General features: G+C 15.5%; 4 protein-coding genes across 4 annotated transcripts, besides 39 other annotated features; 1 reads left to right on the forward strand and 3 right to left on the reverse strand. All coding sequences in view use genetic code 6, as the record gives it.

The window, feature by feature from the left end:
• Positions 1-780: 780 nt before the first annotated feature.
• Positions 781-830: a microsatellite.
• A 1-nt stretch (position 831) lies between these two features.
• Positions 832-902: a microsatellite.
• Positions 834-939: a microsatellite.
• Positions 940-963: 24 nt separating this feature from the next.
• Positions 964-1,017: a microsatellite.
• A 245-nt stretch (positions 1,018-1,262) lies between these two features.
• On the forward strand, positions 1,263-3,371 carry IMG5_183920 (hypothetical protein; the record flags this gene model as incomplete). The annotated part of the gene is made up of 3 exons (XM_004027364.1): positions 1,263-1,336; positions 1,391-3,003; positions 3,064-3,371. 3 exons carry the CDS (start codon positions 1,263-1,265, stop codon positions 3,369-3,371), a joined length of 1,995 nt encoding a protein of 664 aa, XP_004027413.1.
• Positions 3,372-4,334: 963 nt separating this feature from the next.
• Positions 4,335-4,383: a microsatellite.
• A 239-nt stretch (positions 4,384-4,622) lies between these two features.
• Positions 4,623-4,716: a microsatellite.
• Positions 4,668-4,713: a microsatellite.
• A 214-nt stretch (positions 4,717-4,930) lies between the features above and the next one.
• Positions 4,931-4,986: a microsatellite.
• A 651-nt stretch (positions 4,987-5,637) lies between these two features.
• Positions 5,638-5,680: a microsatellite.
• Positions 5,681-6,543: 863 nt separating this feature from the next.
• Positions 6,544-6,576: a microsatellite.
• Positions 6,577-6,727: 151 nt separating this feature from the next.
• On the reverse strand, positions 6,728-8,095 carry IMG5_183930 (mitogen-activated protein kinase kinase 1, putative; the record flags this gene model as incomplete). Its single annotated transcript, XM_004027365.1, has 6 exons — positions 6,728-6,743; positions 7,057-7,163; positions 7,212-7,619; positions 7,707-7,870; positions 7,950-7,990; positions 8,046-8,095. 6 exons carry the CDS (start codon positions 8,093-8,095, stop codon positions 6,728-6,730), a joined length of 786 nt encoding a protein of 261 aa, XP_004027414.1.
• Positions 8,096-8,170: 75 nt separating this feature from the next.
• Positions 8,171-8,203: a microsatellite.
• Positions 8,171-8,236: a microsatellite.
• Positions 8,237-8,270: 34 nt separating this feature from the next.
• Positions 8,271-8,314: a microsatellite.
• Positions 8,315-10,563: 2,249 nt separating this feature from the next.
• Positions 10,564-10,588: a microsatellite.
• A 342-nt stretch (positions 10,589-10,930) lies between these two features.
• Positions 10,931-10,963: a microsatellite.
• A 253-nt stretch (positions 10,964-11,216) lies between these two features.
• Positions 11,217-11,253: a microsatellite.
• Positions 11,254-12,547: 1,294 nt separating this feature from the next.
• Positions 12,548-12,701: a microsatellite.
• Positions 12,619-12,701: a microsatellite.
• Positions 12,702-13,927: 1,226 nt separating this feature from the next.
• Positions 13,928-13,967: a microsatellite.
• A 517-nt stretch (positions 13,968-14,484) lies between these two features.
• Positions 14,485-14,539: a microsatellite.
• Positions 14,540-14,785: 246 nt separating this feature from the next.
• IMG5_183940 (protein kinase domain protein) lies at positions 14,786-15,973 on the reverse strand (the record flags this gene model as incomplete). Its single annotated transcript, XM_004027366.1, has 5 exons — positions 15,896-15,973; positions 15,484-15,843; positions 15,325-15,414; positions 15,100-15,149; positions 14,786-14,805 (listed from the first exon to the last, which is right to left on the reverse strand). Exons 1-5 carry the CDS (start codon positions 15,928-15,930, stop codon positions 14,786-14,788), a joined length of 555 nt encoding a protein of 184 aa, XP_004027415.1. The 5' UTR covers positions 15,931-15,973.
• Positions 15,018-15,063: a microsatellite.
• Positions 15,974-17,014: 1,041 nt separating the features above from the next.
• Positions 17,015-17,089: a microsatellite.
• Positions 17,090-17,130: 41 nt separating this feature from the next.
• Positions 17,131-17,204: a microsatellite.
• Positions 17,136-17,202: a microsatellite.
• Positions 17,205-18,054: 850 nt separating the features above from the next.
• Positions 18,055-18,127: a microsatellite.
• A 1,663-nt stretch (positions 18,128-19,790) lies between these two features.
• IMG5_183950 (radial spoke head protein, putative) lies at positions 19,791-20,919 on the reverse strand (the record flags this gene model as incomplete). Its single annotated transcript, XM_004027367.1, has 6 exons — positions 19,791-19,913; positions 19,966-20,066; positions 20,144-20,398; positions 20,457-20,584; positions 20,632-20,796; positions 20,846-20,919. 6 exons carry the CDS (start codon positions 20,917-20,919, stop codon positions 19,791-19,793), a joined length of 846 nt encoding a protein of 281 aa, XP_004027416.1.
• Positions 20,073-20,128: a microsatellite.
• Positions 20,415-20,455: a microsatellite.
• A 696-nt stretch (positions 20,920-21,615) lies between the features above and the next one.
• Positions 21,616-21,660: a microsatellite.
• Positions 21,661-22,697: 1,037 nt separating this feature from the next.
• Positions 22,698-22,729: a microsatellite.
• Positions 22,730-23,776: 1,047 nt separating this feature from the next.
• Positions 23,777-23,834: a microsatellite.
• A 1,375-nt stretch (positions 23,835-25,209) lies between these two features.
• Positions 25,210-25,276: a microsatellite.
• Positions 25,219-25,286: a microsatellite.
• Positions 25,220-25,274: a microsatellite.
• Positions 25,287-25,304: 18 nt separating the features above from the next.
• Positions 25,305-25,334: a microsatellite.
• Positions 25,306-25,432: a microsatellite.
• Positions 25,317-25,383: a microsatellite.
• Positions 25,397-25,433: a microsatellite.
• Positions 25,397-25,434: a microsatellite.
• Positions 25,398-25,433: a microsatellite.
• Positions 25,435-25,956: the final 522 nt, after the last annotated feature.

Consider the following 25,956-nt stretch of genomic DNA (forward strand, 5'->3'; position numbering starts at 1 on the left):
AATATATTTAGTTTTTGATTTTTTTATTTTAAATTTTTTATTTTACTAATAATTTTATTTTTCTTATTTATAAATTTATATATAATTTATAATATTTTTTTAACAAAAAAAAAATTAAATAAAAATACTTTAAAGCACTTTTTTAATTAAATTTAAATAAAAAAAAAAATATATATATTTTAATTAAAATACTAAAAAAATAAAATTATAAAATAAAAATGCAAGAATTTAAAACTGACAATAAAATAGACTTAAATAAATTAGTTAGACTAAATAATTTTATATTTTTAATGTTAGCAATATGCACAAATAGAGTATATAATTAAGACGAATGTAAAGATGATAATTCAGAGAAATTTTTAAATTGGGTACTTAAAGGAAACACATTAATATTCGCGATAATCCTCATATGTTTATTACTAAGTAAATTTTAAATTATTCACAATATAATATAATAATGTGGAGCAGTAATAATAACTATTTCTACATTTGTTTTTATGGGAGCATTTTTTATTTTTAATATATTAACAATGTTATATGGAATATAATAATATTTTTTAAAAAGAAAATCATAATGTAAAGAACTTTAATTATTTAATATGGTTTGTGCTTATATTTATTTAGTATGGCTAATAACTATATCATATAATTATGTTTGTAAATTTATTAAATAAAAATGCTTTCCTGAAGAAGAAGATAATTCAAGATTTTCAGAAATTTTATATAACAGTAAAGGAAATAATAATATAAAAAAATGAAAAACAAATAAATAAAAAATATATTTTATTAATTTATAAATTTTATTAATATAAGAGTTATTATTAATTTATTTAATATCTATAAATATATATATTTATATATATAATATATATATATATATATATTTATTTATAAATATTATATTATTATTTTTTTTCATATATATATATATATATATATTTTATTTACGTTTTTTTAAATATATTTTTATTATATTATAACTATTATATTATTTATAATTTTTATTTTATTAATAATAATATCTAATTATTTTTATATATGCATTAAATTTAAAAGATTTAAATTATTGTAATTGTATTAATATTTTTTTATTTATTATATAATATATTTACTATATATTTATTAAATGTTTTTATTTAATACTTAATATTTAATAAAAATTTTATTATATTAATAAAATATTAAATTTTATTATTAAAAAATAAAAATTAAATAGTTAATTAATACTTTATAACACATAATTTTATTTATTAACATATTAAATGAGTATTTCTTACATTCTTTAAGATTCAAACCGTTCAAAATCTTTAGTAAATTATATATCAGGTCCTTAAAGGTAATTTTTTTCCCCCTATATTATATACTAAATATATATATAATAATAAAAAAGACCTCTTTATTTTAAACGTCCTTTAATATCATAAATATTAGACATTCCAATATACATATCTCAACCCAAGCAGAAATCTCCATTATTACAGGCCAAAACATAACAAGATCTTCATTAAATAGTTTCAAAAACCCGTACAATAGAAATTCAAACCGACTACAGAGAATCCGAATGCCAAACAGACCCTTATTCTCCCCATATAATAGTCCAAAATATAGAATATTCGGAAGTATTAGATCTATAGAATTTAAAATGGGGAAAAGGGCTTCCTTGTTCTATTTTAGAATTAGATTAAATCCAATATAATCGTGAATTGAGGTATTTTAACGAAAGCTTGCCTCCTATTTCGGACGAGGCTTCTTTTTATTTAAGAAGGAAATTAATGGAAGAATAAGAATTATAACAATGGAAGAAAAAAGAGGAGGAAATTCTTGAATTTTAAACCGATAAAATCAATCTTTTATAAAAAGCTTTAATTGAAAGAGAAAAAGAAGTCGAAAATAAAAACTATGATCGCCTTTAGGAAATTAAAATGGCAAAAACAGAAAATAAAAATAGATAGATTGCCAAAATATAAAAACAGAAAATCAAAATAGTCCGAAAAATGACAAAAGAACGTGAAAAATGGTTCCAAATTTAAAAGAATCCCTCCAATAAACGCAATATAATAGAAGAATACGCGAACTTTTCATCCCAAGTATACGCCGCAATAACCCATTAAGGTCTTTCTTTAGATAAAATAGCAAATAAATATGAAATATAACCCTAATAACTCGAAAAATACCCCTAATTAAACACTTTAATAGATAAAATAAACCCCAAAGTGTTACATATAGACATAAGTATATAAAAAGAATTAAAAAAAATCGACAGTTAATACTCTAGAAGGGAGATTAACCATAAACAAGAATTAAATAAAGCTGAGAAAATAATAAAAAACATCAAAGATAAATAAAAAGAAGAAAAGGAAAATTAAAAAAACAATAATAATAATAAATACTCTTTTAAAAATCTTAAAAATAAAATCCGCCCATAAACCCCTACTTGGGAAAACAATGAGGAAAACCAGAATTCATATTTAAGTCCATTCCAAGAATTAAAAGACTTTTTATCAAAAATAGCCTGCCCAAAATAATAAAAAGACAACAGAGCTTCTTAAATTATATTTTTATAAAAAATGCTTAGAGGGAGGTCAACTTAAAATATCATGTATGAAGGAAAAAAGAAAAGAATGGCTTTAATAGAAGAATTACTCGCAGTATCTTAAATTGAAAACCTACCAGAAAATCTCCAAGAGGAATTTCTAATAAATAATCATTAAATATTAATGAAAAAGGCAGCTATAGAATCTATATAAGGTGAAATTATAGTAGAAACTTTAGATTAACTGTCTAAAGAGTTACTTAGAATTATTTAATAGAAAAAAATCTTTAAAATGGTTCAAGAAGCAGAAAAAACGAGAAATTTAAGATAAATTAATGAAGCGGGAAGAAGGTAAGCCGAAGAAATATTAAGAAATAGGGAAAATGTATTACATTAATAGATTATGGCACTTAATTAGGGAACTGTGGATACTTATTTAGATACAATTATGAAGAATGTAGTCGAATTATGTAATATACAATAAATATATAATTATGTATGTTTATATATATATACATATAATTTTATAGCTTCTGGAAGATAGGCTATTATTATGTCGAATCTAAGAAAATAAACTGTAAATTTACCCTTGGAAAAACAAGAAAATATATTTAATAATTAATAAACTATTATTAAAAATTTAGTTCATTCATTTTTAATTCCAGATATTTAGAGATAAAGAACTTAATTAAAAAGTAATAAAAAAAATAGTATATAAAAACTAAAATATAATATATATAAAGTATAATAAGAAGAAAAGAAATTTTCAGAATCAGCTAAAAAATCTTTATAAAACTCTGTTTAAGGAGCATCATAAAAATTATAAAAAAGTAATTGATAATAAAATATTTTAAATTAGATTTAAAATTAAATATAATATAATTTATTCTTATTAATATATTCAATATTTTATGTATAAATTATTTATTTTTTAATCAAAAATAATTAATATTACAAAACCACACTATATTATACTAATTTAAAATAAAACATATTATTTTTTTAAAAAAATAACATTAAATACTTAACAAATAATACAAAATCAAAAAAGTAAATAACAAAAAAAATATAATATTAAATAAAAACTATTAAAAATGAACAAAATAAATTAATAAATTAAAAATGATAAAGAATACCTAGTATAATACATATATGGAAAAAAAAAATTAAAGTTTAAAATAAATGTAATATTTATTAAAGTTAAAATAATTATTTAATAAGCCAATTATGCTTTGTTATGATTAATAGATTAGTTATACAATATTAAACGTATTTTTGAATAAGTCTAAAGCATAAGAGTATTTAAAAATAAAATAATACCTTTTTTAAAAAAGTATTTAGTAATAGAATCAAAACAAGATGATTTGTTAAAAGAATATTATTAAATTAATTAACAATATATTAATAAGAAAAAATAATATATCAAAAGAATATTATAAATAAAAAAGTAAAATTAATATTAGAATATTAAATTTTAAAAAACAAACAAATTAAATTAAATTAAAAAGATTCTTATTTTAAATAAGCAAGTTTTATATTTGGACATAAAAAATAAGAAGGTAATAACATTAATTAATTACTCTATAAGGTTCATTCGAAACAAAATATAAATGAAAAGTTTATATCTCCTTCTTATTATCCTTATAAAATTGTAAAATAGAAAATACCTATTTTATTATTAGATTATATAGAAAAATATGCAAAGATTGAAAATTGAATATACAATTTTGTTTAAATTTATTTATAAATATGAAAAATATATAATATTTATTTATATACAATTATTATTTTTTCATAATAATTATTATATAAAACTTGTAATTATATTATATATAAAATATGTATTTATTTAAATAATGATTTTTATTTTAAATAGATATTATTCTATTTTTGTTTTTTTTTATTTAATAATTAAAATAAGCTTTACATGTTTATATTATTTAAATTTTGAATTATTTTATTATAAAAATTATTCAATTAATATATATATATTTTTTATTTTTTATTTTGTATATTTACTTTTTTATATATAATAGTTTTATCTATATAATTATTAAATATATCAAAAAAACTATATATATTACGTCTATATATTAAAAATATTTAATAATTTTATTATTTATTTATTTAAAATATTATTTTATAATTATATAATTATTATATTAATATATAATTTTTTAATTTTAGTTTTAATAGAATTATATTCTTTTAATTAATAATTTAATATTATTTTTTTGTATTATATCTAAATAAGATATATATATATTTTTATTATAATTATAACATAATATTTTATAAAATTAAAATCTATTTAATTAATTATAGTATAAGTTAATCTTAAAATATTAAATTGTTTATAAAAAGCTACTTTTTTATTTAAATATTAATATGAAATGTAAAAAATATACATATTAAATATAATATAATTTAAAAATCAATATAATATATAAAAAATTTAGTATATACATATCAGAAATAAAATAATTAAATATACTAAATTTAATAAAATATAAATAAAAATAATTGTATAAAAAAAAACTAAATTTCATATAATAATAAAAATACCATATATTAAAAATAATAAGTATTAAATAAAAGTAAAAAGTTACCTATTATAAGAATTTTAAAATAAATATAAGTATTTAATAAATCTTATTAAAATTTTAATTTTACTTAAAACTTTAAAAGCAAACAAACAAAAAATTATGTTTATATAAATATAAATTTTTATACATAAGAAACAAATAAATAAAAATGTTATGCCTAAATTATATTACTTATATAAGTATTAGAAAATAGTTTATTTAGAGAAAATAAATTAATTTATATTATCTTAGTTAAAAAAATGCTTATTAATAAAAATTAAAAAAAAAAAAAAAAAATTATATATATAAAAATTTATAATAATCATAATTATAAATTAAATAAATGATTTAGTTAATCTATTAAACTTAAGAATATATATAAATTCATTTAATTTAATAATAAAAATATAAATTAATAAAAGTTTTACATTAACCTTCAACTAACCAATAAGAACAAAATTATTAAAAAAAGATTTTAATTAAAATAATATTGATTGTAAATACACTTATTTAATTTTATTAATAAAATAATAATGAAATCTTTAATAAAAAATAAAGAAATAATTCCTTTTAAAATTAAAATATTTACTTTTAAAATAAAAAATCAAATAATTAATTTTAAATATAATCTAAATAATATATTATAAGAATAATAACTATTAAAAAATAAAAAGAAAAAAAGGAAAATTTAATAAAAAAATATCTAAATATTAACAAAAGATATAATAATTTTAATCAAATTAGAAAGTAATTTTTTTTTAAATAAAAAAAAACTAAAACTATTTTTTTTCTTTCGAAAAAACAAAATAAAGTATTTTTGATTTTTTTTGAGAATCAAAATTTATTTTCATTTTTCTTTTTCTATTTTTCGATTTTAATACAAAATTTATTTATTTCAATATAAGACTTTCTATTTTTTTTATTAAAAAATGAATAAAAATAAATCAAAATAACTATTAAATTGATTAGAAAAAAAAATTAAAAATATTTCTAAAATAAAATATTAATGAAACTTTTAAGTCAAAACTATTTTTTTTTTTTTTCGAAAAAAAAATAAGATTTTGAAAGAAAAATAAATACTTAAAAATATTCTAAAATATTTTCTCGAAAATGAATTAAAATTCTTATTTTTTTATTTTTTCGATTAATAAAGTTTATAAATTAATTATATATTCTATATTTCTAATAAAAAAATAAGTTAATTATTCTTTTCAAACTAATATTTATTAAAAGAAATAATATAATTTTGAATTAATATTATAAAGCAAAATCTTTTTTAGCTTAAAGAAAATTCATAAAGTAAATTGTTAATAATAAAATTTCTCTTTTTTAAAAAATATTGATATAAAATATATTATGATAATTTATTTTATAAAGTTTATTATATTTAATTGAATAAAAAAAATAATTTTTTAAATGAAAAAAGTTTTTTTTGTTTTGTTTTGTTTTGTTTTTTTTTAAATATTTTTTTTTTTTTTTGTAAAATTAAATTAAATTAAATAAGTATTTATGATAAATTAAAATAAATAAAATCTAATTATTCATTTTAATAAACTCATCCATTCAATAAAAACAGGTTTTAGTTTAGCCGTTTTCCCTTTGCAAGATTTCACAAAATCAGAGTCCTTTTTTATTTTATTTTTTTTTGTTAATAAAAATATATTTAAAATAACAAATTTATAATATAATTATTTCTTTACTATTAATTAATTAATATCTTATCTTTTATTTTGGTCAACTTCAAGACTTTTTTATTTTACATACATATATAAATAAAGAAAAAAAATACCATTTCTAAAGAAATTCAATAAATTCTGCAGAATTTATATTATTTAATTAAGGTATTTTAAAATCTTTTATACTATTAAGTACATCAAAAAATGTTTTATTCCTTAGAAAAAATAGAAATATTAAACCTAAAAATAAATAAAATTTTACTAATTAATATCTATAGGATGTTTAGCTTCTGAAATTTCAATCAAAAGAAGTCCTAGACTCCAAATATCAGTTTTAATAGTATAACTTTCACCAGCTAATCTTTCAGGCTAACCAAAAAAATATAAAAAAATATAAAATAAAAGAATAATAATTACACTCATATAAATAGTAGTGCCAACGAAAGTATTTTTTTAATCTAAAGTACCATTTACTTACCCACAGATGCCTAAATCTGAAATTTTGATTTCTCCTTAAGAATTAACAAGAACATTACCGGGTTTAATATCTCTATGTATAATTTTTAGTTCTTTGTGTAAATATTAAATTCCTTTAAGAATTTAATAAGTAACATATTTAATAATTGTCTCATTAACTTTTCCGGCTTTTTTAAGAATAGAATCGAGAGTACCTTAATCCATATATTCTAATATAATATTCAAAGTTCCTTCATAATAAAAAGCACAATAATATTATACTATATATTATGAATTGCAAGAAAAAAGAGTTTTAATTTCCCATATTAATTATTTTTAGAAATGTTCATCATTATTTAATTTTATTTCCTTTTTTTTTTTTTTTTTTAATATTAAAAAAATAAAATAAAAAAAAACCTTAATAGCATAAAATTTCCCTGATTATTTATGTTTTACTTTACTAACTTTACCTGATGTTCCTTTTCCAAGTTCATTTAATATTTCGAAGTCTTCAAGTTTAAAATCAACATTTTTTTACATTATTTTTATTATCTTTTTATCCTAACTAACATATTCAGTATAACATTAAGATTTTTCTAATGTTAATTCTTTAAATCTATCTATTTTTTATTCAAATATAGATATTATAAATATATTTTAAATTAAAATAAAATAAGTGAATTATAAAATAAAATGTACTTAATAAATCAATATCAACACTTTCTTCAGTTCTTTTTTAACTATTTATAATTATAAAAATTCTATTAGTAAAATTAATATTATGTAAATATATACTTTTCAGAAACTGTTTAGAATTATAAATTTAGTTTGTTCTTTTTTTCCATTTTTTATAATTATTGATAAATATAAAAATATAAAAAAGATAAAAAAATATTTTAAAAATAAATGGAAAATAAAGTAATTATATAATATATAAATTATTAATAAATAAAATGAATTATTAAAAAAATTGTATAAAAATAAAAAATAAAACTTGAAATATGTTAAAAGATAGTAATCTTTATTAATTTATTTATTTAATTATTTAATTATTTATATTATTTTAAAAAAATATTAAATATTTAATTTATGTTTTTATTCTTAAAAATTAAAAATTACCTTTTATCTTTTTTAAAGTATTATCATTTCATCTCTTATTTTTAATTTTTTTTTTTTTTATAATTAATATTTTATTCCTTATTTTTAAATTTCCTATTAGTTTATTTTTAATTAATATAAAAAGTGCATTATTTTAATTTTTACGATTTTCTATAAAATAAGTATATTTATTTATTTATAACCAAAATATGTTAAATAACAATAATTTGATAAGAATAGTTTTTTATGTTCTTGATAATTCCTATTTTTTTTTTTATTTTTTTTTACATATTATTAAAAATCACTCTAAAAATTAATTGTAATATACATTTTAGCGATAGATAAAGAATTTATAATATATGAATAACAAATTTAAAATTGTTAAAAAAGACATATAAATAAAAATGAAAATTAAAGAATAAAGAAAAAAATGACAAAAAAAGTTAATATTATTTGTATAATTCCCAATAAATTGTTAAAAATAGCATCATCTAAATTATTTTTAAAAATTCCGAATATTTAAAAAATATATTAAAAATTCAGAAAGTTAAAAAAAATAATATACTCGTAAATATTAGTGAAAGAAGTATAAAAAATAAAGTAAAAAGAAGGAAAAACAAGTAAAAATAAGGGAATAAAATATAAAAGAAAAGAAATAATAATAATAAAAAACATATTTTACTAATTTAATAATAAATATATACAAAACAAACATTTATATATTTTATAGTCTTATATATATACATTTATTTATACTAAAATATAAAATAAAAAATAAAAAATCTTAAAAAATAATTTTAAAAGAAACAATACAATTTTCACATAAATCATTTAACCATAAACTAAGCAGTTAAACTTAAATGATCACTAGAAAAAACTTAATTAGGCAATCCTTTTTATCCAATTTATTCTTTACTAGGTAATTAATTATACCCAATAAGTTCCAAAGACCCAAAAGTATAAAATATATAATCAATAACTCTACATTATTCTTCTTATTTTCTTTATTTAAAAGTCGTAAAAGAAGCATGATCATAAGCATTTTTAAAAACTCCTATTTTTTTCAAATTTTAAATACATTAATAATCTGGTTCTGCGTTAAAATCTCCTAAAAAAATAAGAGGAAGACCTTTTTACGAATATTTTTAATTATAATTTTTTAAAAAATGATCAATTTGTTAAATTCGAGTATTTTCATATTCTTTTTTAGCTTTTAAATGAGTTACACAAACTTAAACTTTATAGGAATTTTACTTTTCTTCTAAAAGGAAATAAAAATACGATTAATTTACAGTTTTTTCATAAACAAGATAATTAACTACATCTTTTTCTAAAACTTTAAATTTCTGATTATTTATACAGACTAATTATCCATCTTGATTATCTGGTTTTTTATTAAAAAAACATGTATGAGTATCCTTTAATATTTCTTCGAAAAAAACAGGTTTATCAACTTCTTCTAAACATATTATATCAGCAAATGCTCTTTATTTTAGATGTTCTTCATGAAGTTTTTACCGATATTACCAGTTCAAATATTCGTCTGAGCATTAAGGGAATTCGCCCGCAAGAGAATCAGCAAGGGTATTCCATTATGTAATTGTAAAAACTTTATTAAGATTTATTTTATGAAAATCGTTTCGTAAATTATGGTTATCAGAATTAGTTTATTATAAATCTTTTTACATTTTTATTTGTTTATTTTATTTTATTTTATTTAATTATTACATATATATAATATTTTATTATATTCTTCTTTTAATATATTTATCTGTAATAATAGCTTTTTTAATTAAATTTTTTATTTATATAAATATCAATTTCTATATTATAATTTTCCTATTTTATATCTTAGGAAAGTACTGAATTTCAATAATATTATTATTAATTGATAAAACTATATATAATTTGATAAATTTACAAAAATTAAAATATGTTTATTTATATCATTTTAAAATATTTGAGATAATAATGCATAAATATAAAGTGCTTAATTAAGTTGTATTTTATATAATTAAATAAATTTATTGGGTAAGATATTGCAATCAAAATTAAAGTTTTTTAAACTATAATTAAAGGATTATATATATAATTTGTATATGGAAATATTACATACTAAAACGTAAATCAATAAAGAATAAATATTAGAACTTTTAACAAATATAAAATGAATTTATTATATATTAAATTAAAATATTTAAATAAAAAATATTCCTAAAAATAAAAATAAAAATAAAAATTATTAATTATATAATTAATACAATATAAATGATTTTATTTTATTTTTTCTATTTTTTTTATTAATTAAAAAAATTATTAAATTTAAATTTTTTCGTTTATAAATTTTTAATAAAAAAAATATTTCAAAAATAACAAATTGAAATTATAATTAGTTACAAAACATATATAATTCTGATATTATTGATATTAAAATCAAGAATAAATAATAAATTATATTTTTATAATAATCATTTCAATAATATTTTTATAAAAAATAGTTAATTTAAAAAAAAAAATATTTATTTTTAATTTTAAAGCAAAATTTTGAATAAAAAATTAAAAAAAATATGCTTAAAGCAAATAATAAATTAAAAAACTAAATTATAAAAAATAAAAGAAATGATTCCGAAGAGGAAGGTTTTATCGATGATTTTTAAAATGACGAAAAATAAGCTTAATTATAACCTATTTAAAACATTACAGAATATCAATTATAAAATAAAGATCTTTATAATATATTGAAGCTTCCTGAGGCAAATCCACTATTAGAATAAGATTAAAAAATATCGTATACATAAAGGATATAATACAATTAATTACAAATAGAGTAAAATAAAATTGTAAAAATAAAAAATTATATTTTTAAATAAAAAATAATAATAAAAAAAATAAAAATAAAAGAAAAATATTACCATAATATACCAATGTTTTATCCTAAAGAAAAAGTAGAGCGGAATCTTTAAATAGTTCAAACTTACTGCCTAATATATACCCTAAAATAAATATAAAATAGAATTTTTATGATTAAAATACTTTATATGGAAAATATAAAATGTCTAATTCTTATTAATTAATCTATTAAAAATTATTCGACACTCGTCCTGAAAATGAGCAAAAAACATATTTTGCTTCTTATAATTTTGAATTAGATAAAATAAATTATGACCCAACTTTAATAAACACTTACTTTGATGTTTTTGAAGATGAAAATTATCATAAAAATAATGAGTTTTAATAATAGAAGGGATTTATTTAATTTGATAGCAAATTCGAAAGTGGAAATTTAATGTATGTTTATTAAAAGAATAATGTAAATAACGAATATGACCTTATATTAGCTAATGATACAAATTCTAAAGGATATAATTAATGGTTTTGTTTTTCTACAAAAAATAATTAAAAAAACTAAACAATTTAATTTAATATCGTTAATATGGTATTTTTTTTATTTTTTAAATAATATTAAAATAAATATAACTTTTTAAAGTAAAAAAGTAATTCTTTATTTTTAAATGGAATGAAACCTGCGATTTTTTCATATAAAAATTAATTAAAAAGTTAAAATATATAATAGTGGGAAAGAGGAGGATTCGCAATTTAATATTATTAAAATTAGATATATAAAGTAATAAAAACTAAATTTAATTTAAAAGATATTAAAAAATCAAGTATTTATAAATAAAAATCAGGATTAAGCATAAGAAAAAAATTATTATACATTATCTTTTTAATATACATTTGAATTTGAAAATGATACTGTTTTTTTTGCTATGACATATCCATATACATATACTAAAATGATGAATCATATTGAAAAAATAACAAATCAAGCCAAAACCTAAAAAGAAATGTAAAAAATATCAACTAAAAATATATATATATATATATTAAAAAAAAAAAAACAGATATGTAAAAAAAGAAACTTTATGTAAAAGTCTCTGCTAAAATGATGTACCATTATTAACAATTGCAAATACAAAACCTAAAAATACAACAAAAGAATAAAGAATAGCAATAATATTAGCAAGACAACATCCTGGAGAAACAGTATCTTCTTACTTAATGGAAGGTTTAATTAATTAATTAATTTCGAATTCTATAGAAGCAAACTTTTTGAAAAATAAATATATATTTAAAATTATACCTTTAGTAAATCCTGACGGAGTAATATATGGTAATTTTAGGTAAATATAACAGTCTATAAATACAATATATAAAAGTATATATATAGATATATACTTATTAATAATAAAAAATATAATAAATATTCATATAAATATATATATTTATTTTAATATAATTATATATATAAATATATATATTTATATATATATATATATATATATATATATAGATGTAGTTTATCAGGAAAAGATTTAAATAGATAATGGCATTCTCCAAGCAAAAAAATACATCCATGTATATATGGAATTAAGAAACTTTTAAATTATTTTAAAAAATAAAGCTTTGAAATCGATTATTTTGTTGATTTGCATGGACATAGTAAAAAAATGAATTCGTTTATATATGCTTGTAGATTAGAATCTGATATAAACGGAAGTAAATTATTTCCTTTTATTTTCTCTAAAATAAACCCAATGTTTAATTTTTCACAATGTACTTTTGGTTTAGAATAATTTAAAGTAAAAACAATATATATTAATTTTTTTTTAAATAATAAAAATAAAAGGAAAATACGGCAAGAGGAATATCTTGGAATTCCGGGATAAATAGACCCAAATATTTTTACAATAGAAACTTCTTTTTATGGTCATGATACTTAATCGAAGCCCACTCATTTTTTTATTTCTGATTTATTAAGATTAGGTTAAGACTTTATAAAAACAATGTATGCTTATTAAATGGAAAACACCAAAGTATATAATGGAATATGCAAAAATAATCTCCTAGTTGATCTTTAAAGTATACATTTTTAAAATAATTAATAGGAAGAAACATCAGGAAGTGATTCAGATCCCTTTGCGGATGAAATTATAGAATAAAAAAGTGAATTTTTACAATAGAAAACTAAAAAGAAATAATTAAATAAATAAAGTACACAAAAAAACCCAGGAAAAGTTATAAATTAAATAAGATTTATACTTTAGAAAACCTAAATAATGAAAAGGAACAATAAAAAATAATTTATAAAGAAAAATAAGGAAATAAAATAAAAAATTAGCATCAAAACTAACAATAATAACAAGAAAAAGGACTAAGCAGTACATAAATAAAAGAAAATATTAAAGACGAATAAAAAAAATAACAAAATAAAATGAATAAATTCGCAAAAAATACTCATTATAATACAAATAATAATGAATTAGATAATAGATTTTTAACAAAAACTAATTATTCATCAAATATAAATAATAATAAACTTTCTTTAAATATGAGACAAGAAATAAATAATTCCAAAAATAAAAAATATTTGAAATTTAATTATGAATTTAAGGTTTTATAGAAAGGATAAAATTATAGTATTTACTAAATTTTAAAATAGTGTAAAAATACTAAAATTATAAAAGTATAAACTAAAAATGACATTGTTTAATAAAATTAATAATAATAAGGAGGATTAAATATAAATTAAGTAAATAATAATTAATAAATATAAATAAAATAAAGGAAATAAAGGAATTAAAGTCAGTAAAATATAAACGAAGGTAATTAAATAATCAAATAAAAATAATAAATGCATAAAAATCCCTAATAAAATGTCCTTATATAAAACTTTGGAAAAATACTTAAAGATAATATTCATAAATATAATTTTTAATTGAAAGATTTATACCTATAAAGAAATAACTCATCCTAATTTTAAACTTATAGAAATAACTCATAAAACTAATAAAGAAATAATGCTAATAATTTTAATGATAATTATCCTAATACAACAATCCATTCAAACTATTAAACTAATTTGAATTAAAAAGTTAATAAATATAATGTCAATAAACCAAATTATAATTATGGAGTTTAAGAACAATAAATATAATAAAAATATGATGTTAATAATAATTTTTTATAACCAAAAAGAAGTTTAGTTACATAAAATAACTCTACGACTTATAAATAAATTAATAAATCTTACGATATCAATTGAAAATTATAAACTTGAATTATTAAAAACATAAAATAAAAAATATTAATAATATTTAAATAATATATATAAATTAAAAATATTATATTAGTAATTATAAATTTTTTTCATATTAAATATTTTTTTTTATATGTTGCTATTTTATTATTTCTCTTTTGTTTTCATTCCTAAAATTTTTAAATTTAAAAACTACTTCCTAATAAATCTTCTGTAATATCAAGTTATAATTATTCAATAGTAGTTATTTAAAGAAATTATGGAATTTAACATTTCTAAATGGCAATACATTCACAAATAAACTCATTTAAAATTTCCATTCTTCCAACTATTAAATTCACAATAGGACTTGCAAAACTATTTTAATAAAAAACAATTGTAATATTTTTTTTAAATGTTTTTACTCTAATCCTATTTTTATATCATTAAGAAATTGAACTTATTAAAATAGTTCTTTTCCATATTAAGATTATATTTCTTTTGACATACCTGTCATACTTAAAATTAAAAATAAAAAAATATTAAAAAAAAGAAGGGTATTAAATATATATACCTTTTATTTTTTAATAATAATAATTTTTATTATATTTATATAATAATTCTATATATACTTTAAATTTAAATTCAAATTTTATAGATTTTTTAATTAACTTATAGCTTTTTCAATTTCTAAAGCACCTTCATCAGTAATTAAATTATTTCTAATAATAAAATAAATATATATTAAAATATAAATAATACCCAAAACTTAATATTAAATCTTTTAAATCTTATAACTCATTTAATGCTTAAGCAGTTTCTATTGCACCAACTTTATCAATTCTATTTTCTCTTTTTTAATTAAAAATATAAAAGGTATAAATAATTATTATTTACAATACTCCCAATGTAAGTTTTTTTAGTTTTTTTAATTATTTTATAGAACCTGCTAAAGCAGTAACACCTTCTGTACTTAATTTATTATAACTAGTAATTTTATAATTTATTAAAACATTATTATTATATATATTTGTAAATTAAAAATAATAATAATACTTTAACATTAATTATAATTAGGATAATCCTGTTAAATGTAAAAGTGCAGTTGATAATTCAACTGCAGCTTCATCCTCCATATCATTTTGATAAAAATTAAGATCTAAAGATTATAATTTTCTTAAGTTTTTTAGCCCATCAGCTAATTCTTTTATACCTTAATTTTAAATACAATTCCATCCCAAAAACAAAGAAAGTTCCTACAACTCTCTCAAATGTTCAAATCCTGTGGCTATTGTCCTTATTCCTTCTTCTCCTATTTAATTCTCACCAAGTAAGATTTTTAAAGATTTTAATTTTTTCATTGATTTTAAGCCACTAGAAAGTGAATTAATTCCTTAAGATTATACATTATTTGAACTTTAAATTATTTTTTAATATTTTATTATTTTATTTTTTTATAAAAAAAGACTCTAAATATAAATGTAAAAGCTGCATATGTTTCATATGTGATATATATTCACCAATAATTTAAAGACTATCATTTCCTAAATTATTATCACTTTTTAATATTATATTTATTTATTTTTTTAAAGACTAAAACAAATAAAAAAACTAAAAATTACATCAAACTCAATGTTAATTTTTCTAATTTATTTATTTATTAAAGGTTAATGATTAATTATTCTATTCCTTTAGAATTAATACGATTATAACTTGAACAAAAATAAATAAAATTTTAATATTAATTTTTATCATATTTACTATAATTTATTTTTAAAACTCAAAAAAAAAGGCTGGCTATATTCCATTTTTTTTTTAGACTGAGTTTTAAAAATAAAAATACAGTAAAAAATAGAATATAATAATGTTAATATATATATATGTATATATAATATTCAAATATATATATGATATTATTTATTTTTTACTCAAGATTTAATTTTAATTCTTTTAAATTCTTTAAAGAACCTATTGCTTCGGCTAATTTCCAAATTCCTTCATAACCTATATCATTTTCACTTTTGAAAATAAGACAAATTGGCTTATTATATTTTTATTATTTTTTACTTTAATTTTAATTCTAATTTTTCTAAATTTTTTAATAATTTTAATGAGTAAGCTATATTTATAATTCCTTCTAAACCTATGTATTACATTCTGATATTTTTATAATTTTTATTGGAAAAATTATATATTTTCATACCCAACGTCTAAATAAGCTTATTTTTTTTCTTCAACTTATTTTAAAAAACTACTCTCACTTTGTTCTGATATACCAAGTAAAGTATTTTCAAAACAATTTTAATCAGGTAAATCATTACTATATTATTTAATCATTTTTCTCATTTTTTATTATTGCATTTTACAAATATTTTAATTTATTTTATTAATTATGTTGAGTTTTTTTATTTTTAAAATATATATTTAATTTTTTTAATTTAATAAATTTTCTATAGTTCTTATTATTAAAATTTATAATGATTATATTTAAAGCATTTTTTATAAAATTTTGATAAATAATAAATACAAAAAATAAAGCAAAATTTATATCCAATATATATAAAAATAATATAAATACAAATACTAAATATATAATAATTTATTTATAATATTATATATATATATATTATTTAAATATTTTTATAATTAATTAATTAAATATAATTTTTTTTTTTATATGATTATCTTTTTTATATAAGAAAATTTATAAAATAAAATTAAATTAAATTTTACCAAAAAAAAATAATTTAAATTTTATGAAAAAAAATATAAATTTATTATATTTATTAAAAATAAAACTAATATTAGATTACATATTTTATTTTGGAAAAATATAATTCATATTATATTTATTTTTATATTAAAAAAAATTAAACCAATTAAAGAATTCGGTTTTATAATAGTTTTATTTAAAGTTAAAATGTTATAATTATATTCACAATATTTTAAACAATTTATTAGATCAACAAGCTAATTAAATAATATATAATAACTACTTTGAAAATACATTTTTTTTTTATAAAATAAAATATTATATTATAATCTATTTATTAAACAATTTAAAATTACATTTATAAATTTTCAGATTTAATTTTTACATAATCATTTAAGAATTTATATGAAAATATCATCACAAATTTTACTTAAATAAATAAGTTATTATTTAATATTTTCATTAAATATTTACTTTTATATATTTATAGTCATATTATAAATATTTCTTATTTATAAATTAATCGCATTTTTAATTTTAAGTGGACAAAACAATTTTTTTTTGGACATATCTTTATCCAAATTTTTTCCTTTATAAATATTTGTAATTTATCAAAAAAACTTTTATTATTATTTAATCAATATTTATTTAATTTAAAACTTATGTTTTTTTTTAAATCTAAATTTAATTATTTAAGTTAATTTTAATTGACATATAATCATTTCAGTCTTTAAAATATAAAAAATACCTTTTATTTAAATCTTAATTAAATTTAAAAATACTTTTAAATAGTTTTTATATATATATAAATAGTAGTTTATAAAGTTTATAAAATGGATTATATTATTATATTAAATATTATAACAATAATGATAATTTATTTTAAAAAAAAAAAAAATGATTTTATTTTATATAAAAATATATAAAATAAGATATAAAAAAATTTAATAAACAAATATAATAAATAAATAAGAATTAAAAAATATATTATTGAAAAATATTTATTTATTTTTTGATAATTATTACAATTTATTTAATTTAATAATGTTTTATAATAAAAAATTTTAATAGATTTTCATTATATAATTTAATAAAGTTAACAAAAATCATTAATTTTCAACATAATCAATAAATTAATTTAAAAACTAAAAACTAATTTCTGGCTAATCAATAGGAATCATATGTCCTGCTTAAAACACTTAAAAAAACAATAAGTTTTTGTATTTTTTGATTTATCCAGCCTCAAATCCTTTAGAATTTTTTAAAATTTAAAATTTACTATTTAAGAAATCTTTACTAAATTTCCATTATAGATCAAAAATAGCCTCTTACATACCCTAAATATTAACAATTAAATCCAAATTTCCATTAAAAAATGCTATAAAAATTCCTTAATTTAATAGAAACTCAATATTCTGTTTTTACGATTACATTTATTCATTTTAAAGAATATTATAAACATCATAATTAACAGTTTAAAACTAAATTTTATTTAAATTAAATTAAAATAATTTCTAAGTGCTTTCCAAATTAATATAATCATTTAAAATTTCTTAAAGATCTTCTTCATTTTCTACTTTTAATTTTTAAATATTAAAATTATCAAAGTTCAAAGGATTATTTTTTTCCAAAGCCTTTTAATAATAAAACGAGGCTTTTTCATAATTTTCCATATTTATATGTTTTAAGCATTTATCAGCATTTTTTTTGCCTTATTAAAATTAGTTTAAATTCGTCAATTTATTTTCAAAGGCAAATTAAGCAATGCTTTTACATAAGTAAAAAGGAAATACAAATCCATTAAAAACTCCTATTCCTTTTATTTTAAAAGTAGATATTCCTTATTTTAATACTTAGCTACTTATATATGATAAATATTTTCCTGCATAAGATTCCCCAAATAAATATAACTCCTTATTTAGCTTAAATTATACATTTATTACTTCATTATATAACTAATCTAAAACAAATATTAATTATTTACTCATTTATTATTAATTTTAGGCTATTTTATTTTTTTCTGATACTACACTAATCCCTGTTCCTAAAGGATAATCAATAAAAAGTAAATTATATTCTTTTATTTTTTTTAAATATAATTTTTTTATTAATTTTTTAATTTACTTTTAGTCCAAGAATATTGATTTTTTATTAGCTCAAATTACCCTTAGTATTAATTTTTTGCTCTTTTTAATAGAAAAGGTCCTATTTCAAAAAAATTTCCATATTAAGAAGATGCTCCAGGACCTCCTTATAGCCAAACAATTGTAGGAATATTTTAAATTTAAGAAATAGTTTTATTTTAAGCGCCATAGAATATAAATCCTAAAGAGTTTGAGGAGTTTACTTAATAAATATTTAAGTTTCCGGAAAAAATAATGCCATTATATTCAGGAATTTTTATTTAGTTTATTTAAGATTACTTTTATGTTTTATGAAAAAAGTCATAAATAAACTTCTTTTATTAAGATTATTTATAAAAAGATTTAGCTATGATAAAAATATAAAAAAAAAGAAAATAGATTTCATGTAATATTTTATTATAATAAAAAAAATTAAAATATATTATTTTTGCTTTAATTTAATAAAAACAATATATAATATATATTATAATTATTTTATAAAAATAATTATAAAATTATTATTCTTATCATAATAAAAAAGGTAAATCAACGTTTTTAATTCCATAACCAATATAACAATATCCAAATATTTATGAATTAGCTCTATGATAACCGACAAAACCTTACCATACTAAAGATCTTAATGTTACCTTTAGTATATTTTATAAAAATATATAATAATTAAAAGTTTATGAAAAATACTGCAGTTTTTAATTAATCTAATTATAAAGACCAACAACCTTTAGGTTAATCTTCACTTATAGGGTCAAGAAAATCAAATTAGAATAATGCATCATCTCTAGCTAATAATATATATATATATATATATATATATATATATATATATATATATATATATATATATTTTAATTTTATTAACCTATAAAATTTTATTTTTCTTCAGATTAAGGACTTCTGAAATGTTAATATTTAGATTGATCGGTTAATTAGTTTAAAGTTATTCCTTTAAATGATTAATTTTGTCTTAATTCATGTGTTGGTGTTATTTTCAATGCTCCTACAGGATACAAAGCGCAATCGTTTTCTATCGTATATACTAAATATGATAAACGATCTAATTCTGTAAAAGATTTATTTTTTATTCTTATCTCATCTTCGTTTTGATAATTATTATCTTTTTTTAAAAAAAAAAATTAATATATTTATCATATTATATATTTTCAAATATATACCATCATTATTTTAAGCTGGAATTAATTCTTATTTATGATTTCCTGTAAACTAAGTTCTTATTGATTCTACTTCATATTAAAATTATAAATTAGGCTCTGGTAATTCATTAAATTCATATGTATCTGATCTTTATTTATTTTTTCATTTAATTTTTATTTTTTTTATTAATTTTACTTTGCCCAATAAAATTTCTTGGTTGGAAAATCATATTTTCCTCTAAAATTTATTCCAAATATTACATAATAATCCATTTTTAAACCATATACTTTTCCCCAAAATAATACTTAATCAAAATTTTCTGTTTCAGATAATTTTAAAAGAGCAAGTTCTAATTTCATTCTTTTTTTTAAAAAAAATTAATTAATTTTCCTTTAATGTTTTTTTTTACTTTTCTTCAATATTTAGAGTTGCTCCTATCTAATTTACATATTTTAAATCACTCTAGAATCTTGACATATCCATTTTTTAATTTTTTTTTTTGTAAGTATATGATTTTTTTTAAATTAAATTTATAATAATTTTATGAAACTTAATTTGAATAAATATAATAATGTTTATTTCTAAAATATTTTATATATATTAATTTTTGTTTTTTAATAATTTAGAAAAATTCTATTTTTATATAATATTTCAACATTTTTTTAAATTAAAATATATTTAATAAATATTTGATAGACTTATAAATTTATAATTTATTAAGAATTTATAAATATTTTTGTTTATAAATTAAAATTTATATTGAGTATTTATATAGATAAAATAATTATTTTATATTCAAAAAATTATTAATAATAATATATAATAGAAATTATATTGAGATTTCAAATTTAAATATGTAAACTTTTAAATTTTAATATAATTTATATTTATTTTTTATATTTTATCTAATTTTTAAAAAATAATATTAAGTATTTAAATGCTTTAATATAATCAAGCATTTTTGTATATATTTTAAGTTTAATAATAAATTATATTTCTTAATAAAAACTAAATAATAATCATTATTATTATTTTTCATATTAGATATATTTAAATAAATAATTTTATAATAGGTTTTTATAATATTTTATAATAAATATAAAAATGCTTTAAAAAAGTTTATATACATTTTTATTATAAATAAATGTTAATTTAATTAATATATTTTATATTTTGTTCTAAATAAATTAATTTTTAAATATAAAAAATATATTTTTAAATATATTATTTATAAGCAAATGTAAAATTAAAAAAATATTATATTAACTATATTTTACATTTATTAAAAAAAACATATTTTTATTAAATGATTATTTTTCATTCATTTTTTTAAAAAAGATAGTATCCTCTTTATTATTTATATATTTATTAAAAAATAGGATAATGTTTCTTTTTGGTTAATATAATATATAATTTTTAAAAAACCTAAACTCAATATTTAATTTTATTATTTTAATTTCTAATATTTGTGTTTTTGTTGTTTTATATAATTTATTATATGGTTTAAAGTAAAAAAACATAAATTTCGATTATTTTAAGACTAATAAAGTTATAATTTTTAAATGTGAAAATATTAAACTTTATTAATAAAAAAATTAACTATAATCTCAAAAAATATATATTATTAAAAAAATGATTTTAATAAATTTAATTTAAAGCATTTTTTCATTGCTTTATTTATTTTCGGATAATTACTAAACTAATTATAATGTAAAATATTATAATACATAAATTCAATATATTTTTAATTAAATTTATAATTTTCTTAATAAATATAATAAAATCATATATAAAAAAATATTTAGCTAAACTTTATTTGATAACTTCTTTAGCAAATATTATAAAATTATTTATGTTAGTCCCATTAAAATTATCTTTAATATTTGTAATAAATCATAAAATTATATTTAATGTAATTATTGCAAACATTTAAACAAAAAGGCTTTTTGATATCACTTGATAATTATTTTAATAATTTTTTTATTTACAAACTATAATTAGTAAAAATAACCTAAATATACTAAAGTAATTTTTTTATTTAGATAAATATTATTAATATAAGATTACCTTATTGTTAGTCAGAATTAAGAATATCTAGTATATAACATTTTCTATATATTGTTTTAATGTATTAAATTATATCTTCAATTTTAATATGTTATATATTTTCTAAGTTTATTTTCTTTAGCGAATAATACAAAGCAGATATTAAAAATAATATCTTAATATATATAATAATTTATTTATTAAAAAAAATAAACTATATATATATATATATATATATATATATATAATTAAGATAATAAATATATTTGTTTACATAAAAAAATTATTATTGATAATTTTTACGAACAATAAATAAAAATATTAAAAAAAAATGAATAAAGATGATAAAAATAAAGATACCGGTTCTTATAAAAATTGGCTAATATATATAAAGTTAAAAGACTATTTTTATCCGAATCCAAAATATCATAGTACAATAAATCGTTCGCGCGTTTTTAATTCAATATCTTAAGTTTTAGAATTGATAAATATAGTCATTTAGTTATTTGTATTTAGTTATCTTAAAGATATTAATAGTTATATATTTTTCGCATTTATGGCTGGTATTAGTATTTTAACAAATTGTATTCCACGTCTTTATGTTAGATATAATTATTTTTAAATAGCATTTTCAATTCATATAATTTCTTTAATTATTTATGTTTCTTTAGGTATTATTTATTTCATGGCTGAAGGGAAGGGTTATATTTTTAAGATTTGTAATACTATTAGTGATTATTACCAAAAAAAAAAATAGATTAATATTCAGCTTTATATACTTGTTAAAAAATCGAAATTTATTATTTTTTTTGGAACCTTATTACTTATTTTTTTTTGATTATAAGAGTAAGTATTATATTTAAAACTTTATTTTAAATATTTTTATAATTAAAGCTTATTAGTATTGTATTAGGATACAAAGCTTATAAAAATACAAAAGAAAAATGGGATAGTAAAATAAATATTAAATATAAAATATTTTAAAAAATAAAATTAAACTGATATTTATTTAAAAAATTAAAATAGAGGAAGAAAGAAAATAAAGAAGAAAACAAAGATATATAGAAATGGTTAAAAAAAAAGAAGAAAAAAAAAAGTAGATATTTATTTATGGGATAATAATAGTAGGAAACTTTGAAAACTTTAAAGAATAGTAATAATTCAATTAACAGATCTTTTTTAATTTAATTTTTAAAATATTATTATGTTTTGTTTATAATTTATTGTGGTAAATAATTTTTTACATAATTTATTTTATTTTTTTAGAACAAAAAACTCTTATATATTAATATTATTATAAAATCTTTTAATATTTATACAAATTTTTAATTTTATATATAATTTATTAATATGTAAATTATTATATAATTATTGTATTTATTTATGTAAAACAAAAAAAACAATATTAATAAATTTATCAATGATTTTATCCTCCATATCTATCTTAATTACATTGTTTATTTTACTACTACTACTATTATTAATTAAAAGAAACATAACCATATATTTATTATTAATAGTCATTTTAAATTTATTATTTAGGAATACTAGTAAATTAATTATAAGTATTGACAGCTTTATTTTATAAATTTTAATTCATAGGCTTTTTATTAAATGTACTTTATTTTTAAAAAGCTTAATTTGTATTTTTCTAAACTTTCATATTAATATTTGTTTAAGATCTTTTACAAGTTAAAGTCCTTCCTGCATAAGTAAGTCCATTTAAAGTTTAAACACAATAATCTGTTGCTAGCGAATCTTTGAATTCAAAAAAGGCATAACCTTTACTTTAATTTGTTTAATTATCCTTTACTAAATGAAATGCTTTTATTTCTCTTTTTTTTTTTTTAATTAATATATTTATTTTTTTAAAAAACAAAAAATACCCCATTTCTCTTAATTTTAGTTCATCTAATATTTATAATTCGTCCATTTTAATAGGTAAATTGGCCAAAAAAATTTTATTTGGTCCGTCATCTACTACTGTTGGAATTATTACTATTCCAATTGTTTTAAATAAATCTAAATTTAATTTCTTGACCTATTTTTTTATAATTTAATTTCTTTAATTAATAAATTATTATACTTAACAATTTGGAAACATTAAAGGATATTTTTCATATTCTGTAGGTCTTCTTATCCTTAATTATCTATGCCACTAAATATATAATTATTTTTATAATGAAATATTTTAATATACCAAAATTATTCCATCTAATTATAATAAAGATGTTGTTTCTTCAATTGTTCGCAATTCTGTAAATGCAAATTTACCTTTAGAGTCAATTTCACATTTTAAAATCTTTTTTTTTTAACAAAAAAAATAAAGAAAAAAATAAATTAATATTTTACTGGATTTTCGTTTGGGAGTGATTCAACTAAACCTCCTGCAGCTTCTAATGATCTATATAGCCATTCACTTAAATATTCTTAATTAATTTAGTCAGGAATATTTCCTATATATAAGCGTCTTTAATATATATTATATATTTGTTATATTAATATACAAATATATAAATAATTTTTGTTATATTTATTTAATAAAATAATAATCATCTATATAAGAAAAAGAAAGGGAAAGAAATTCAATTTTTTGACATTTTTATTTTATTTACTTTTCTACTCTTTTGTTTTTTTTTTTTTTTCTCAATAAAAAAAATCAAATTCAGGCTAAATAAAATTTTTTCAAGATTTAAGATATTTCATTTAAAGGAAATTTAGTATTCAAAAAATTAAAAAAAAAAAAAAATTAAAAGAGAAAAAAATAAAAATAAAAGAGAAAATAAAAAAAAAGTTAAAAAAAATGAATGAGGTTATTCATTTAAAAAAATAAATAAAAAAATAAAAAAAAAGAAATGTAAAAAAAGCAAAAAAAAGAGAGGAAAAAAAAAAACAAAAAAAAGATAATTAAGGCAAAAAAAAAATAAAAAAAAAATAAAATAAAATAAAAATTTCTCAAATAAGAAGAAAAATGTAATTAATTAATATTTATTTTATATTTTACCTTGCATGTCTGTAAGTGTTAAAATTATCATTTTAAACTTATTACTATGATGTATCTTATTTAATCATATCTTAAATTAAAATTAAATTCTGATTCAATTAAACTTGATTAAAATCTATTCCATTTAATTCATTAAAAAGCTATAAGTTAATATGATCATTTTATTTAATTTAATCTATATTGTTAAATTAATTATTACTTTAACTATTTTAACTTGATTATCTATAAATATTACTTCTTATTTATTTTTAATTATCCTTATTTGAAGATCTAGAACGAGAACGTTCATTTTCTTGTTAATTTTAACCACTTTTAAGAGTACTACCAAATTTATTTAACATTAATTTTTATATTTTTTAAAAAATATTTTAATAATAATAATATAAAATATTTTTTTGAAATTTTATTTTTCTACAGTCTAGATTTAATTTAATTTTTTTATAATTTATATATTTAAAAATGAATATTAT

The sequence above is a fragment of the Ichthyophthirius multifiliis genome (assembly GCF_000220395.1).
Source record: "Ichthyophthirius multifiliis unplaced genomic scaffold scaff_1120509251334, whole genome shotgun sequence".
NCBI classification, from domain to species: domain Eukaryota; phylum Ciliophora; class Oligohymenophorea; order Hymenostomatida; genus Ichthyophthirius; species Ichthyophthirius multifiliis.